This window comes from Drosophila nasuta, chromosome 3, assembly GCF_023558535.2.
Source record: "Drosophila nasuta strain 15112-1781.00 chromosome 3, ASM2355853v1, whole genome shotgun sequence".
NCBI classification, from domain to species: Eukaryota; Metazoa; Arthropoda; class Insecta; order Diptera; family Drosophilidae; genus Drosophila; species Drosophila nasuta.
This window is the reverse complement of record NC_083457.1, coordinates 485,941-501,153: the sequence shown is the minus strand read 5'-3', so window position 1 is coordinate 501,153 and position 15,213 is coordinate 485,941. Positions and strand designations below refer to the sequence as shown.

At 37.8% G+C, this 15,213-nt stretch overlaps 2 protein-coding genes across 2 annotated transcripts in view; one reads left to right on the top strand and one right to left on the bottom strand.

Moving 5' to 3' along the window:
- Positions 1 to 15,213, top strand: part of LOC132793412 (neurogenic protein mastermind) — a 92,552-nt gene that overhangs the window by 33,349 nt on the left and 43,990 nt on the right.
- LOC132789402 (uncharacterized) lies at positions 8,815 to 9,991 on the bottom strand. The gene is made up of 3 exons (XM_060797387.1): positions 9,972 to 9,991; positions 9,451 to 9,632; positions 8,815 to 9,396 (listed from the first exon to the last, which is right to left on the bottom strand). The coding sequence occupies exons 2-3, from the start codon at positions 9,514 to 9,516 to the stop codon at positions 8,815 to 8,817; spliced, it is 648 nt and encodes a 215-aa protein (XP_060653370.1). The 5' UTR covers positions 9,517 to 9,632; positions 9,972 to 9,991.

Below are 15,213 nucleotides of genomic sequence, written 5' to 3'. Positions count from 1 at the left end.
TAACTTACTAAAATTATTTGAGTCTCTTATTAATATTTCTTTGGAATATTTTTGAGTGAAAATCTGGTATATTTTGTATATTTTAAATACTTTCGTTATTTTAAATGTATATTTTTATACCACGCAAAGCTTTTGGTATATTTTATTTTAAATCACATAAATTAATTTTTCTTTAATTGACAATCTGGTATAATTTGTATATTTTAAATATTTTCGTATATTTTTAATGTATATTTTTATACCATGCATAGCTTTTGGTATATTTTATTTTAAAACTCATAGGCTCATTTTTATTTTAAATCTCATAGTTGGGTGGAACATTTATACGATTGTTAACTTACTAAAATTTCTCGAGTCTCTTCTTAAAAAGTTTTTGTTAATAATCTCGTAGATTTTTTATATTTTAAGAAGTATATCTTAAAGCTTTTGGTATGTTTTAGTATTTTTTATTTTATATATTTAGCGATAATATCTCACAGTCCAGCGAACTCTGTAAATTTCTTACTCGTTTTAATTTTGCAACTATGAATAATGTGCCCAATTAATAATAATAAGAATTATTTAGGTTGGTACACATAATATACATGAATTTCATGAATATTTTTGGTATGTTTAAAGTTAGTTTCAATTATTTCTGATTAGTTCGAAATTTCGAAATTGCTATTATGCAAATTTATGTGTGTCACTGTGCATAGTGGTATCAACTTTGCTGAATTCTAGCTTATGAGCCAAGTTTGCTATGCATAACGCTCGCTGCTAGATTGCACTCGAATTTGATAGAAAGCACACATACATAAAAAGACGCATACATGTGTGTTGTGTATGAACAGTGCACGTGTGTTTGTATGTGTGTGTGCACTTCAAAGGCTTTCATGCATTAGTTGATATAGCCCAAAGGGTGAAGGCAGAATGAAGACTGAGATTTTTAGGGTAGCAACTGAGCTAAGCTAACCTGAGAAGTAAAGGATGGATGAAGGATAAAGGGAGGGGAAGGACAATTCATATTTGAAAATTTACATGTTTTATTTATTATGTTTGGCAAATTTCATTGCATATTAATAATGCAATTTTGTGCTGCACTTTGGTGTGATGAGAAATTGAGGCGCATGCACTGAAGAGAGCTTTAGACGACGAAAGCCAAAGCTTCGTTTTAATTGACAGCTAAAGCTCTTAGTTATACAATACCCCCAAATACTACGGACTACGGCGGATACTACGGCTCCCCACATGTCTTTACTTTGGCGTATTTTTCGATGATTGTCTTCTTGCACATTTTAATTGCTGTACGTTGCCAGGCCACAAATAATAAACAAGACAAAGGCGTAACAAGCACACACAGCAAAGTCACCCAGAAGCAAATTAGGGGTAGCGCACAGGATCAGCACAGGGTGTTGAGGAGGGGCTAGGGAAGAGGGCACGTTTTAAATACATATTTTAACCCTTAAATAATAATGCACATTTTTCACTTTTATTTTATGCACACTGTGTGAATTTATTGAGAATTGCATGGAAATGGGGAAAGTGGAAGGCGGAGGCGGAGGCGGCGGCGGAGGCTGAGGCTGAGGCTACTTCTTTAGCTTCCGCTCGGCGCTGTCGCTTGCTGTCTCCTTTACATTCATCACACACACACATATAGACGCACACACAAACTAACGGCAGACAACCTTTACCAATACCAATACACCACAAACCCCTAACACAGTTCTCTTCTCCTCGACTCGCCTTAAAATCGATAAACTCATTTTGAAGTTGCCTCTCTCTTTCTCTCGCTCTCGGCGCGTCTCTGTAGATGTGTGCATGTGTGTGCGTCTGTGTCCGTGTGCGCTTGTCTGCTTACTTTTATTTTCTATGCGCCTATTTACTCTCTCCTCACCTTTCCTTCCTCCCCCATCGGGCTATTGTCGCTCTTCTTCTTCGCACGACCCACAAATCGCTTGAGCTCGCTTTAAAGCTTCTCTCATCTGAATGTTGCGGCTGTTGCTTTTGCAGCTCAGCAATAAATTTGCCTTACGCTTAACATTTTAGCTAATTAATTTAATTAAATTTGTATGCTTCAAAGTGAAGGTCCATCTTTTTTTTTGTATTTTGTTTTATTGTTTTTGTTTTTTGTACTCTGTGGGTAGCTGACAATTTAAGTTTGGGATTGTCACCTTTTTTTGGTTTTTTGTTTTGCTTGCTGCCTGCCACTATGATACAACTTGATGGATTTATCTAGATTAAGCCCCAACGGCAACTGTACTAAAGCAAAAGCTCAACTTAACTGTAATGCTTTTCATTGCTGTTAATCCTGTTAATTAAAGTAGCTTTTGTCTAAGCACAAATCACAATTGCATTTTAAGTACTCTTCTCTCGACTAAGTGGCAACGCTGCTGCTGTTGCTGTTGCTGACTAAACAAACCGCAATTTCTCAATCATAAATGCTGACAATGTTGTCACTGGACCAAGGGTCTTACTGCCAATGGCAACAGCAGCCACAGCCCACAATTCACATCCACCTGCAGCTCAGTCCATTCCAATCCAATCCAATCCAGAAAGCCTCACCAACTTTTCGGTGTGGATTGGATTTGTCGGCTGTCGACCATTAACAGTCAACAGTCCTCTGCCCAGCAATTGATTGGGCTGGAAGCAGACTGCTAACAACTGCGCCAGACGTCAGTTACCATTAAGTGTCGGCATTTTCTCCTCCTCCAACTTTTAACTATGGTGTAATGTCTTCTCTCAATTTTCGCACATTTTGCCTCACGCATTGCATTTGCAGCCCTCAGTTCAGTGCCGATTACTTGAAATACGATTTCCACTGCTTTCCCTGGCAATATTGGGGGGAATGCTGTTGTTGAGCAGGCTGCCATTGTATGCAGTCATATGTAAAATTAACCCAAACAAGCCACTAAATTCTGCGAAATCCCCCAAGCACAATCGAAATTGAGAGAGCTGCAGATGAACTGTAGTTGTTGGGATATAATATGTTACATAACAGATAATTAACATACAATTTAACATTTCCTTCACATGTTAATATTGACAGTGCTGTTGTTGTTGACTTATGATATGTTACTTAACAGATAATTAACAAACAATTTAACATTTCTTAACAATTTAACATATGTTGATATTTACAGTGTTTTACGAGTACTCATTGCAAAGTAACAATCATGAATCTAAATTGTATGCTACTTTTATATGTGAATTGTAGTTGTTGATTTGGAAATGTTACTTAACATACTGTTGAGTAAAAAACAGAATAAATTAACATCTTTCAAATCTCTTAACATTTCTTTACGATTATACTTTGTGCATTGCTTAGAATTTATTCTGTGACAAGAGGAACATTTATGTATATTTATTGTTGTCTAATATTGACAATTGAAATACTTTTTTGTTTATCTTGAATCTTCCAATCCTTCAAGTTAGAGAGTTACATCCATTATTAACTGATACATTTCTGGTGCCGAAATTTGCTTTAAGTTAATTTCTGATCAATTTGCAGCAAGTTGACATTTATAGTGTATGTTTTCCTTTGCTTGACGCACATTTCTAGCAGCTGGCATCGCTTGATTGCTATCATAACAAGCATAACGGTAATGTTCATGCAACATGTGACAACATCAACAGCATAATAACCAAATGACATCGTCCTGAAGGCATCGTTTCAGTGCCGAGTCCTCGCTATTATTTCCCTTACCGGCGCAACAGCTTCAACTGACCACTGTGGCAATAAAACTGTTGTTAGACTTTCTTCATTTGATGCGCCGCTTTTATGCTACCCGATAACAAAAAGGGAAAAGGGCTTATAAGTTGAGGATAATCGCAAAATGCTTAGACTGGCAGTGTGATATCCGTAATCCGTATTAAGACAGAACTATATATTATTCATAATTCTTGATTGTCCGTTCATATCAACTGATAGATCTCAGAAAGCTTAAGAGTTTGAGTCACAAAATTTGCTGTCAATGTGCGCATTTCTATCAGTAATTTTTATAACTGATCACTAATTTTGGCATTCAGTAGGAAACTAAGGAAGCTAGGATAACAAGCAGTAGTATCACAAAAAAGTACCACAAAAATAGTGTGATATATGATGCTGATTACTGATGCTTACTTATTATTTTTGGTGCTTGTGTTTTTTGAATTCAAACAACAAAGTTAATTCAAGGGAGCTTAAAATATTTCTCCGTAAATATATTGCTTTTTCATTATGTTAATTATTGATTTACATAAATAATTAAAAAGTGTGCCCGGATTTTGATAAAATATGGTATTTTATCAGTGTTACTTGCTGCATGCACCTCATAATTCTGAAAGCTGTAAGCGAGATTATTGACATGCTTCATTAAATAATAGAATTTAGGGCTGCATAGCGAATAAAATGAAATAAAATACAAAATTATAGTAAATGAGCTTAAGTTTTAATACATTCTTTAAAAACTTTTATGCTGTATCTCAAAGTCGTGCAGACTCTCACTTAATAGTTGTTGCTTCACCTACAATGAAATTGGCTCGTTGACTAGGCTGCCCGCTGTCTTAGCCAGAACGCTTTCAAGCTGTGAAGCGACATTTTTGATGCCTGCAATTTGCATATGACATCGACTTTGGCCACCACCCTTAAATCCCGCTAGATTCGTGTCGTGAGTTGGGCGAGGAAGGGTAGCGTTCAGTTGTAATGAGCTTTTCTCTCTGCACGATGATTGAACGTCAACTGATTGTCGTTTAATGCGTCGCCTGCGAGTTGAAGCTCGGCCACACGTCGTATGCGCAATATTGCTACCCTTTAGCTAGTGATTAGCATTGGCCAAGTTGGAACAATGGAGATTTGTTGACCACTCACTCGCTCATTATGTGTGTGTGTGCGATTCAGAGGGTGCATGGCATGGGAATGAGGGAAATGGGGTGAGTGAAAAGGGCGTCGAATGCGTTTCGTGGCGATTTTCATTTTCGTAGCCGAGCAGCAAAACATTTTTCATTACTTTACTGAAGCGGAAATGGCAAATTAACTGCACAAACACACGCTTACATCGTAAACACATAGAAATACATGTGTGTGTGTGTGTGTGTGTGTGAGTGTGACTGTATGTTTGATTGTATGCTCATTTATTCATTACGATGCTGAGGTCGCCCTCACGCCTCCCACTTTCCACTGTCCAGGGCCCAACTGATTGCGACTCATTGACTCAAGCTGATTTTCGACTCTCGATTCGATTGCTTCTATTTTATGGTATTTACTCATCGTGTGGTATTCGGAAATAGTCATGAGATGTGCAAAACCATTTGGAAATTTAGAATGCAGCATCGAGTCATTTATTGGAATTCAGTAAGTTCCAGAAGTTGCTCACTTAAATCGGTTTTATGATTCAAAGCTTATGAGTGTGTTGCTTCAGCAATGGAAAATGATGAATTAAGACATTACATTTTTAAAAGTCGTTCATGACTAATGAGTATAAATTTCCAAAATTATGACAAAGACATATTATATATTAAAAACTTGAAATTATTCATCATTTAAATCAAACGAAATCTTTATTTTTAGAAAATACGAAAATATACCGAATGTTATGTTTGGTAAAATGAAATACTATTACATCTAAAATATACCATAGAGTACAAAATATGCGAAGTTGCCAAATAATTCAGATAATGTCCGATTGTAGCAGCCGTTTTTTTGCCGTATCAAATTATTTGTTAATTAGCTTCCACAATTTGTATCTGTTTTTATCGCAACCAAACTTTCAGGAATTATAAAGACTGTATGTAGTATTGTATGTACCAAAAATCGTGACTTTAGCTTCAAAATACTTCTGTAACTTGAAAGTGAAAACTTGGAATAAACATATTTTGATATTATTATTGTGCATTCTTAAATTAAATACATCAAATTATGTTCGCAGTATTCTTTGAACTTTAAACTTAATGAGTTCTCTTAATTGTTACAGTTATTATTTGTTTGCCTCTCACAAATCTTGGAAAGCCACGAATAACCTTTGCGATAATAATTTATCAAACAAGAAAATATTTCCTGTATTTCTCGCGGTTTTTCACTCACACACTCATGCATTGGCAATCTTTTGTTTTCTACGCTGAAATGTTATAAATAAACATTCGGTTTAAAACAAAGCAAAAGTCAGTCAGAATAAAGTGGAGGACAATAAGGGAAATGCAGCTGCTGGTGGTGGGGGGAAGTGGCTAAGACAACGGCTGAAACAAGCGGCTGAAGCGACGTCGTCGTCGTCGTTGTCGTCATCAATGTCAACGATGACGAAACGTTTGCAAATAAACAAATGCCACAGCAGCAGCAGCAACAACAAATAGAAATGTTTAATGAATCGAGCTTGGGCCAGACGATCAAAAGGTGACACGGGGCGTGGGAAGGGGGGAGGAGGGGATAGACTGCGACTATGCGGGACAGCTTCAACAATGAGCGATATGTAGAAAAATTTACGTCTGAGTGAACTTTTGTCGAGCTGGACAAACAGACATCGAGCTGGACGGACAGTCAAACGTATCAGACGATGACGCCGCCGCAGTCGACGACGTTGGGGCGGAAAAAGGCAAAACAAAAAAACGGAAGTTCAAAAGGTGACAACGACAGCAACGATGACGTTGGGCAGGGAGAAGACACATCGAAGCAGGAGGAGGAAAAGGAGGAGGCGGAGTCCAAAGAGACAACTGACAACGGGGCAATTTTTGCAATGTGAATGGCGGCGAAATTTACTTTAAACAATTAAATTTTACGAGATTGTTGCCGTTCCTTCTCTGCGTTCTCGTTGTCGGCAGATGAAAGGACAAAGAGAGATAGAGAGAGAATGCGGTTGTAGGGGAGGTGAGGCAGTGAGAGTTGTCCAGCTGTTCAGGAAGAGAGGTCAGAGGTTAGAGCTAGACTGTAGCTAAGGGTGCATGCGAGTGCTGATTGCTGACTAGTAAAAACAATAAGACTCATAAAAAGGCATAAAATACGCCTTCCCAAACACACACACACACACACTTTCACATACTCATAGATCACACACATTCTGTGAGTGGCTATAAAATTTCTTTGGTTCGCATTTAAATCCGTAATTTCAATTCAACTTGCCGTGTTTACACACACAATGCATAATTTATAGAAATTTGTCTGCATAACGCAGCTCAGCGGAAGTCAGAAAGAGATGCACAGCGAAAACAAGACAGAGCGAGAAAGATGTACACTAACGTGTGAAAGAGAAAAAGAGAGAGCGAGAGAGACAGCCAATTGTATAAGCATTTGTGCGAGCGAATTCGAATGTGTGAGCGCATGTAATGTCAAGTATACGACACGTGCGACGTGCACAGTGGTTCCACAGTGCTGACAACTCAACGAAAACCTTAAATAATGGGCGACTTCAATTAATTCTATATACGATTTTTTTATAAATATATATGGAACTAAAAATTGCAATGAATTATATAAATATATACATGTATAGATATATGAAGAATTTCTACACTTAAAATAATAATGTAAACCTTTTTTGAACTTTGTTCTTTGTTTCTTATTTGCAATGCATTAAAACATGTATGAAGTTATTGTAACTTTTTATAGTAACCAATTAACAAATTTGGAGATTAACGTAGATATAATATTATGCAAAGATTTTTATTCTTGCAAAATGTATTGTTAAAATGTCTTTACCTATTCGAAATTACGATAACTTCAAATAATAATTGTGGAGTTTATAATAAAATTCAAGAGAAAACAAATCGAATACTATTACTATATTTGTTGAAACGCTGGTAAAATACAGAAGATTAAACTCAGCAAAGAATAAGTATAAATAATGATGAATAAAATTGATCAATATAGGTAACGCTGGTCCCGAAAGAGTGAAATATGAAATCATTGTTCAAAGCATTTAACGTCTTTTTATTGCACAGTGCTGCTAACTCTAACGAACTATCGAATAAAAGTTTATTACTTTATACTTTTTATTATTATACCTTTTAAAATGCAGACAACAGACAAGTATAGATATAGAAAACGCTGGCTCCGAAAAGCTGAAATATAAAAAAACATTGTTCGTAACGTTCGTTTATCGGTGAGTTACTTAAGTCTTCTTATTGCTCAGTGCTACCAACTCTAACGAACTATCAAATGAGTGAATCAAATATCGAAATATCTTATTTACTTAAACAAAAATACACATTCTCTTTACATACGACGTTCTGTTATATAAATCACTCAAACCCTAAAATAAAAATGAAATGCTTGCAATCTTTACTATTCCTCATAATTGTGGTTGTTCAGCCCACTGTGCTTGTGGGCAACGGCACGCTGTCAGCTGTATGTGTGAGTGTGTCTATGTGTGTGTGCGTTGTCCCGCCCCACTAGCCGAAGATTCGAATTGCGCTCCCTTGCCCCGAAGCTATGTCGCATATGGCGAGTAACGCGTGCCCAGCAGAATTCCCCTTCTCTTTCCCCCCTTTCTGCTGTCACTTGTCTACCCCTCTAGCTGTTGCCTCCTGCGCGCAATCTTTACATCTCTACATAGTTGTCGACGCTTCGTATACGTATGTGTGTCTAGGTATGTGTGTGTGCATGGGAATTTGTGTGTTAAATTCAACGAAGCTTAAAAGCTTTGTTTTGCCCCACGAACAACTCAATATATATGTTGTTCATCAACTGGCGACGCACTTTTGCCCCACTGTGCAGCAGGGTATTGAAATCAGAGCTCTATTTAATTATTTACCAATTAGAATTCGCTGGCTAATTAATTTGCAAATGCAAAAGTCGAAAGTATTTTAAATAAATGCAAACATTTTTGTATTTTGATTTCTGCGACAATCTGAGCGAAAGATATTGCTCAATTAGAGCACGATGATATTGCAGTAGTTGTTGCTGTTGCTGCTGTTGCTGTGGGAACCAACAATCAAAAGTGCAGCAAGAGAAGAGCAAATAGAAAAAAAAAACAGAGAAAAGAATGGGGGAGAAACGTCAGCCAAGTTATTGAGTGCGGGCCGCGCCCACTTTTCACGCACGCCTCTCACAGAGCACGGGAAAAATACGACAGCAGCCACATAATCCACTTTTGTGGCCCCCCTTCTTTCACCCCATCTCCTTCTCTCCCTTTCTCCTCTTGCGTCCAGCTGCTGCAGCTGCTTTTGTTGCTGCAAAAATATAAAAAATAATTGGAAGTCGCTTGCAACGATGTCGTCGTCGTCATCGTGGTCGTCGTCGTTTTCGCCGTTGACGTTTTGCTTGTTAGCTGCTGCGCTTCTCTTCTTCCTCCTACAACCTTCCTCCCCTCTCCTCTGTACCTCATGCACTTTCCCTGCTGTGCCGCGCGTTGTGGTTGAAAATCTTTGCTGCTTGCCTGGCTTCTCTTTTGATTTGACTTTTGTTTGCCAGTGATTAGGGCCAGCAGCCATCTCTAGGCTCAGAGGGAGAAGCTATAAGGCAGGACAAGATGAACAGGGCACGAGCAGAAGCTGAAGCTGCCTCACCAGCTGAGAGTCGCCATCATCTGTGGCAGCAGCCGCAGCCTCAGACGCAGCGTGTGTGTGCGCCATTTGTTTTAAACAAATTTGGGCCGAGTTTTTGTTGTTCCTCCTGTTTGTCTTATTCGAAGGTTTTTAATTGATTTGCAGTCGTGTGTTGTTTGTTGGTTTTACCCGGCAGCAATGCTCTAAAAAGGGGGATATTAACCTATGTACTTTTGATATGTGAATTGAGTATTTCATAGTCGAGCAATCTCCACTTCAGCTGCCTTGCTTGAAGTTTCCCTCAGATTTTGCATGCTAGGTGAAGTGACTTTGCTTCTGCAAAAGATGAAAGAATTGTGAGGCATCTAATTGTTAACCTAGTTTTAAATCAATTTTTTAAAGTCGAGTGTGCTTGGCTCTGAGATACATGCTACGCAGTACGGTATTATTATAAAAATTATACCAAATTAATATAACTCAATTATACTTAAATATACCAACGGCTACAATGGCTAAAATATACCATAAAATATGAAATATACCAGATTGTCAGCCGTAGTAAGTTATAGGTTTTTTTTTCTGAAATAACTTCTAAAATTTGTATCTCATCATAACAAAATCTTCAGTAATCAAGAAAGGAATAGTATTTATAATAATTATTATTATAAATACAACTTCGATTGTTCGAGCATTTTATAGCATAAATATATCAGTTTAGTCTTATTTTGTCATTTTAATTCTGAATGCATACTTGGAAAATGCAGACCACAATCAAGTTATCTTTATCGAGTATCTTTTTTTCTGTATAGCCACTCTTATCGAAAAAGTTTATTTTATGTTTATTTTATAGAACTAACTATAATATTTGTGCGAATTCTTTTATAATATTCAAATTTGGAATATAGGAACAGCGCTCTGCAAGCTGGAAACTTAGAAGATTTAAACGATTTTATTTGATTTCAAGCACTTGTTAGATGTATGAACTCGCAAGTGATTGATCAATCAGTTTTATATTCCCAAATAACAACTTCTTATTTATCCTGTCGTCTATTTAAATTTATATTTGTCAAGTTTTGATTTTCCTGATGTGCTTCAAACTATTGCCACTAAATTAATAAGTTTGAACTTTTGACAGGCTTCTGTTAATTTTTTTCCTCCTTTTACTTTTCCGAGTTTTGTGTGGTTGTCAGCACATTGAAGCCAGCTCAATGTTGGGATAGAATTTTGACTGTGCTCCTGCTGTGCTATCAGGCTGCTTCATCGTCACTCATCACCATCAACATAATCGTAATCGTAATCATAACTATTATTATTAACGACGCAAACAGCCTATTTAGCGTTCTGGGAGGGAGTCAAAGTCACACTTTCCACTCTTCAGGCAACATTCTTAACTCAGTCTCATGCCAAAAACTTTAGCAAGCGATAAAAATTTGTTTACATTACCCAACGAGAGAGAGATAGAGAAGGGAAGAGAAGGGAAGGCAAAGGCGCAACCAGGTTCTAGGGGCATATGCTGAGTGTAAACTGTACACCCATCCCCCTTACCCCCCCTCTTGCCGCATGGGGCACGCCATCAAACACTCGATAGCAACCCCTAACTATCTTGTCTACTGATACGACTATCTTCCTCCAAGTTTTTGAGGCACAACAACGGTAACGCTGTTTACTATTCGTGCAGCCTTTTGCCTCCATCTACAAAACATGCCACATTACAAGCCCCTTCCAAATGTGTCTCTGTCTCTGTGTATGTGTGTGTGTGTGTGTGTGTGTGCAATTTGTGGCCTGGCTTAAAGTCCTCTGATTGTGATGTGCGCATGTCCTGCAATAATAGGAGCAGCTACAGCTACAGCCTCAGCAGCGGCACTCGTCGTATCCCTTGTGACATTTGTCTTTGGGGCACTCAACTTGCTTATTGAAAATGTTTAAAGTTGTTGTTTTTTTGACTCTGCCTCCGTTAATTGGTTGCTGCCTCCGCCTAATGTGTGGACTGATTTCCACTTGACCCTAATAAGCTGCTGGGATTTATGTTGGTGGCACTTCGTTCTCCTCCTTCCGATATGATCGAGTTAACTGATTTTTGCCATATAAACAAATGAAAGCGCACACAAAATAAATAAACAAATGGAGTTAAATTTAATTTCATTAAACGTCGACGGCGTCGTCTAATTGAATATCGTACACGATGTCATCGTCGTTGCTTCGTAGTCGTCGTCTTCGTCTTCGTCTTCGTCATCGTCATCGTCTTTGTCGTTTTCGTTGTTGCCTTCGTCTTGGCTATTAAATCCACTTGACAACAACCAGCCAAGACAATTGCAATGCAGTTGCAATGAATGCAAAAAAGTTACTCGACTAGCTAGAAACATCGTTTGTAGCTGCTTTTCAATTAAAAATATTTACTGAAATTAAAAACATCTTTTTAAGTACCAATTAAGTTTCTACAATGTCTGTATGGAAACTTTGAATATTTAAAAAAGTTTTAAGCTGCAGATACACCCATTTCATTCAATTTCTTACAGGGTATAACAATTGCTGGGCTTCTCTCGCAATTTGCTGTCGCGCTCTCTTGTCGATTGCTGCTTAAAGCGTCTTGCATTGCATCAAAACAAAATTCAATTAAGTTGATTGTCGCCGATACTCACAAGAAAGCGTTTTCAATAACTAAAGTAGTTGCCTAATAACTGCCTTGATAATTGAGTTAATTATGTGCCGCTTTAAAACATAAATATCTTTAGTATCTCATATCACGTATACGCAGCGTGACTCTTAACTTCACTTGTCAATATTCTTTCTTTATGCTGGACAACTACATAATTATTTACTTTTAATATCCTTTTACATTATTGTATTAATTATTTAAATAGTTTTTTTCCCATAATTCAATTTTCATTTCACACATTTTGTTGCTGTTGTTGGTGTTGTTGCTGTCATCTATTGGCCGACTCTTGTTGCGAGGCTAATTGAATTTGTCAACACGTCGCTGTTGGCTATCACTTGCATTTTTGTACAAGTGTATACACAAATTCCCATTTAAATAATTTATATGCATTTTTTTCCTCTTGTAATTTTACTATTTTTCACACTGTCAAAGTCAATTATTTACGTATGTACTTCGCGAATTGTACTACAATAAAATCCACACGAATAGGTCAGCAAAATATCTGTTACATATAGCAAAATTTTGCTATCCTGCAGATATTTTGATAAATTATGTTGGGGTTTTTATTATGATTCTCTTCCTTTGTCCCGCATTGTATATTTTTGTAATTTTTGTTTAAACTTCACTGGCCATTGTTGATGATTTATTTTTCCACTTACGTGTAAAATATAGTATTAATTAATTTTCAAAACAGATGCAACACTCGCTCGACATCTGACAAGAGTAATAGCACCGTCTAGTCTATAATATGTATGCGCAATTTTTACATTTTCACAGATTCTAAGGAAATTGCACACTCCAATTATATTACATATATATGCACTGATTAATTAGGCAACTCCTTGTCAATTCAATCTTAAATTTCAATCGCTAATTAGTTGATAATTGTGTTAATTAAGTGTATTTAATTTGAAACTTCATCAGCGCTCTGTCAACTAACAGCTGTTAACTGTTGCTTAACAGCGCCATGTTAACTGTTTCCCCCCACAGCATATACTTGTTGTTTGTGTTTTGTCAATTTCTTTTGTTATGTTGCGACTGTTTGTCTATGTTTTCTTACACTCACTCACCCTCATCTACTCACTCACTCACTCGCTCATTCGTTCGCCTCTTCGCTCTTCCGTTCTGTCGCTCTCCAGCTCTCTCTGAGTGTATAATGTAAAGCCTCTGTGTACATTTTAATGGCAAATCTGCTGCCATTTGCGGCACATTTCGCGTACAATTTTCATTTTTTGTTATGCCCACATATTTATTTTCATGGCTCGTTCGGTTGTCGAGAGGGGGGAGCATGTGGAATGGGGCTAGCAAAGGGGCGCATTTTACATTTGTTTTGTTTATTTTGGCGTGAGCGTTGCCCAGCACTGACTGCATGAAGAGCGGAGGCAAGTGCCGGCAACTGAGAGAGTACCCAGAATGGCAGTGAGAGAGTGAGAGAGTGGATGTATGTGCTTGAATGTGTGTAATTGTGCATGTGTGTGAGAGTGGGTGAGTAGTTGGAGCTATTGGTGCTGGTGCTGGTGCTGGCATGCCATTTCCCGTTATCAGTGGCAGACTTTCTGCCAACCTGCTGCCAGTTGGCGTCGCTGTCGTTAGTGTTGTTTGCTGTTGTTGTGTCGCTAGCGTCAGCTCAACAATGACGTCGACAGCGTCGCCATTCCTCTGCTGACGTCGCATCGTGTTCGCCATGCCAGCTAATTTTGGATATCTAAGCGAGCAGAAATATTTTTAGCTACGTTTTGGCGTCGCGCACATGCAGATTTTTGCAATTGTTTGCCTTATTTGGCCGCTAGCGTTGACGTCGACGTCGTCGTCAGCGTTTGCGTAGACGCTAGAGATGACGTTATTGTTGCTTTGTAATTGTTATTGCTGCTGCTATTGCTGCTGCTGCTGTTGTTGTTGTTGTTGTAATTGTTATTGTATTTTTAGCCAGTTGATTTATCATTCGAGTTGCGTTTACGCTGCATTTGTTGTTAATTCTTCTCTTTCTTTCTCTTTCATTGCAGGTGAGTTTCATTTTAAAAGTCATCAACGCGTAATGTTAAGCTGCAAAGTACGTAAGTATCGCAAATGTTAATGCAAATGCTGTAGATCTGAAATATGCGGTATACACTGCGAAAAATTTAATTCAAATGCACATACATACATATGTAAATTTATGCGCATTAATCGGATGGTGCATCTGTCAAAAATCGTGAATGCTTTTAAAAGATAATTTGATTGTTTCTACTTTGACTTTGATTTTACATCAAATACGGGGTACAAAAGTTTAAGATTTATCAAATTAGTCAAGAATTTTCGCAAAACGTGTGGGAGTGGGCTGATTAGAAACTTTATAGAATAATAATGTTAATCTTAATCTTAACTAGCTTGGACATTCCAAGCATATTCTAGAGGATAATTTGGAAAGCAATTTCAAATCAGCATAAAAACAATACGAGTTGAGGGAACTCCTTCAAGTGTTTATATATATTTAAGATTATTATCGAATGATAATCAAGTAAATGGCGCAAAATCACAACTCGTTAAGAAATCGACAGACGTAGAGAGTTAAGCACTAGATGTTTGCCTTGAAAGGTTAAGTTTCAAGTTCTAGACGTGTTCTTATCCTGGAACTTAATCAAATCATAAGCTTTGAGAGTGGCATATAATCAAATCGTAAACCTCAAAGCTCAGTTTAAGCGTACAAAAACACAGCAACAATGAGAGAGAGAGAGAGAGAGCAGAAAGTGCACAGAAAGAGGGAGAGAGAGAAACACAGATTTAGAATTGTGTCATCGCATAAACAAACAAAGTCAGTTTTCACTTGTGTATGGCGATATTAAAAGCCAAGCTGTGGAGAGAAGAGTGGAGAAACGAGACAAGTGGAGAGACGCTGCTGGCAGAGCCGAAATACCTAAGCGCCGAATGCAGAGACGTCGCTTTGGTCGCCGCCACCCACCCAATGCAGTTGCGCCTCGGCCAGCTGCTCTGCTATCAGCGCTGACTGCGCGACTGTTTGCAGTGATTGCATGGCGACGTCGCGTTGCTCAGCTGCGTTTGTTCTTCGTTTTGTTTCTTTACATTTTTCTCACACAGCTACAGCAGCAACATAGCAAAGACCAAGAGCAACACCAATACTAATGCAAATA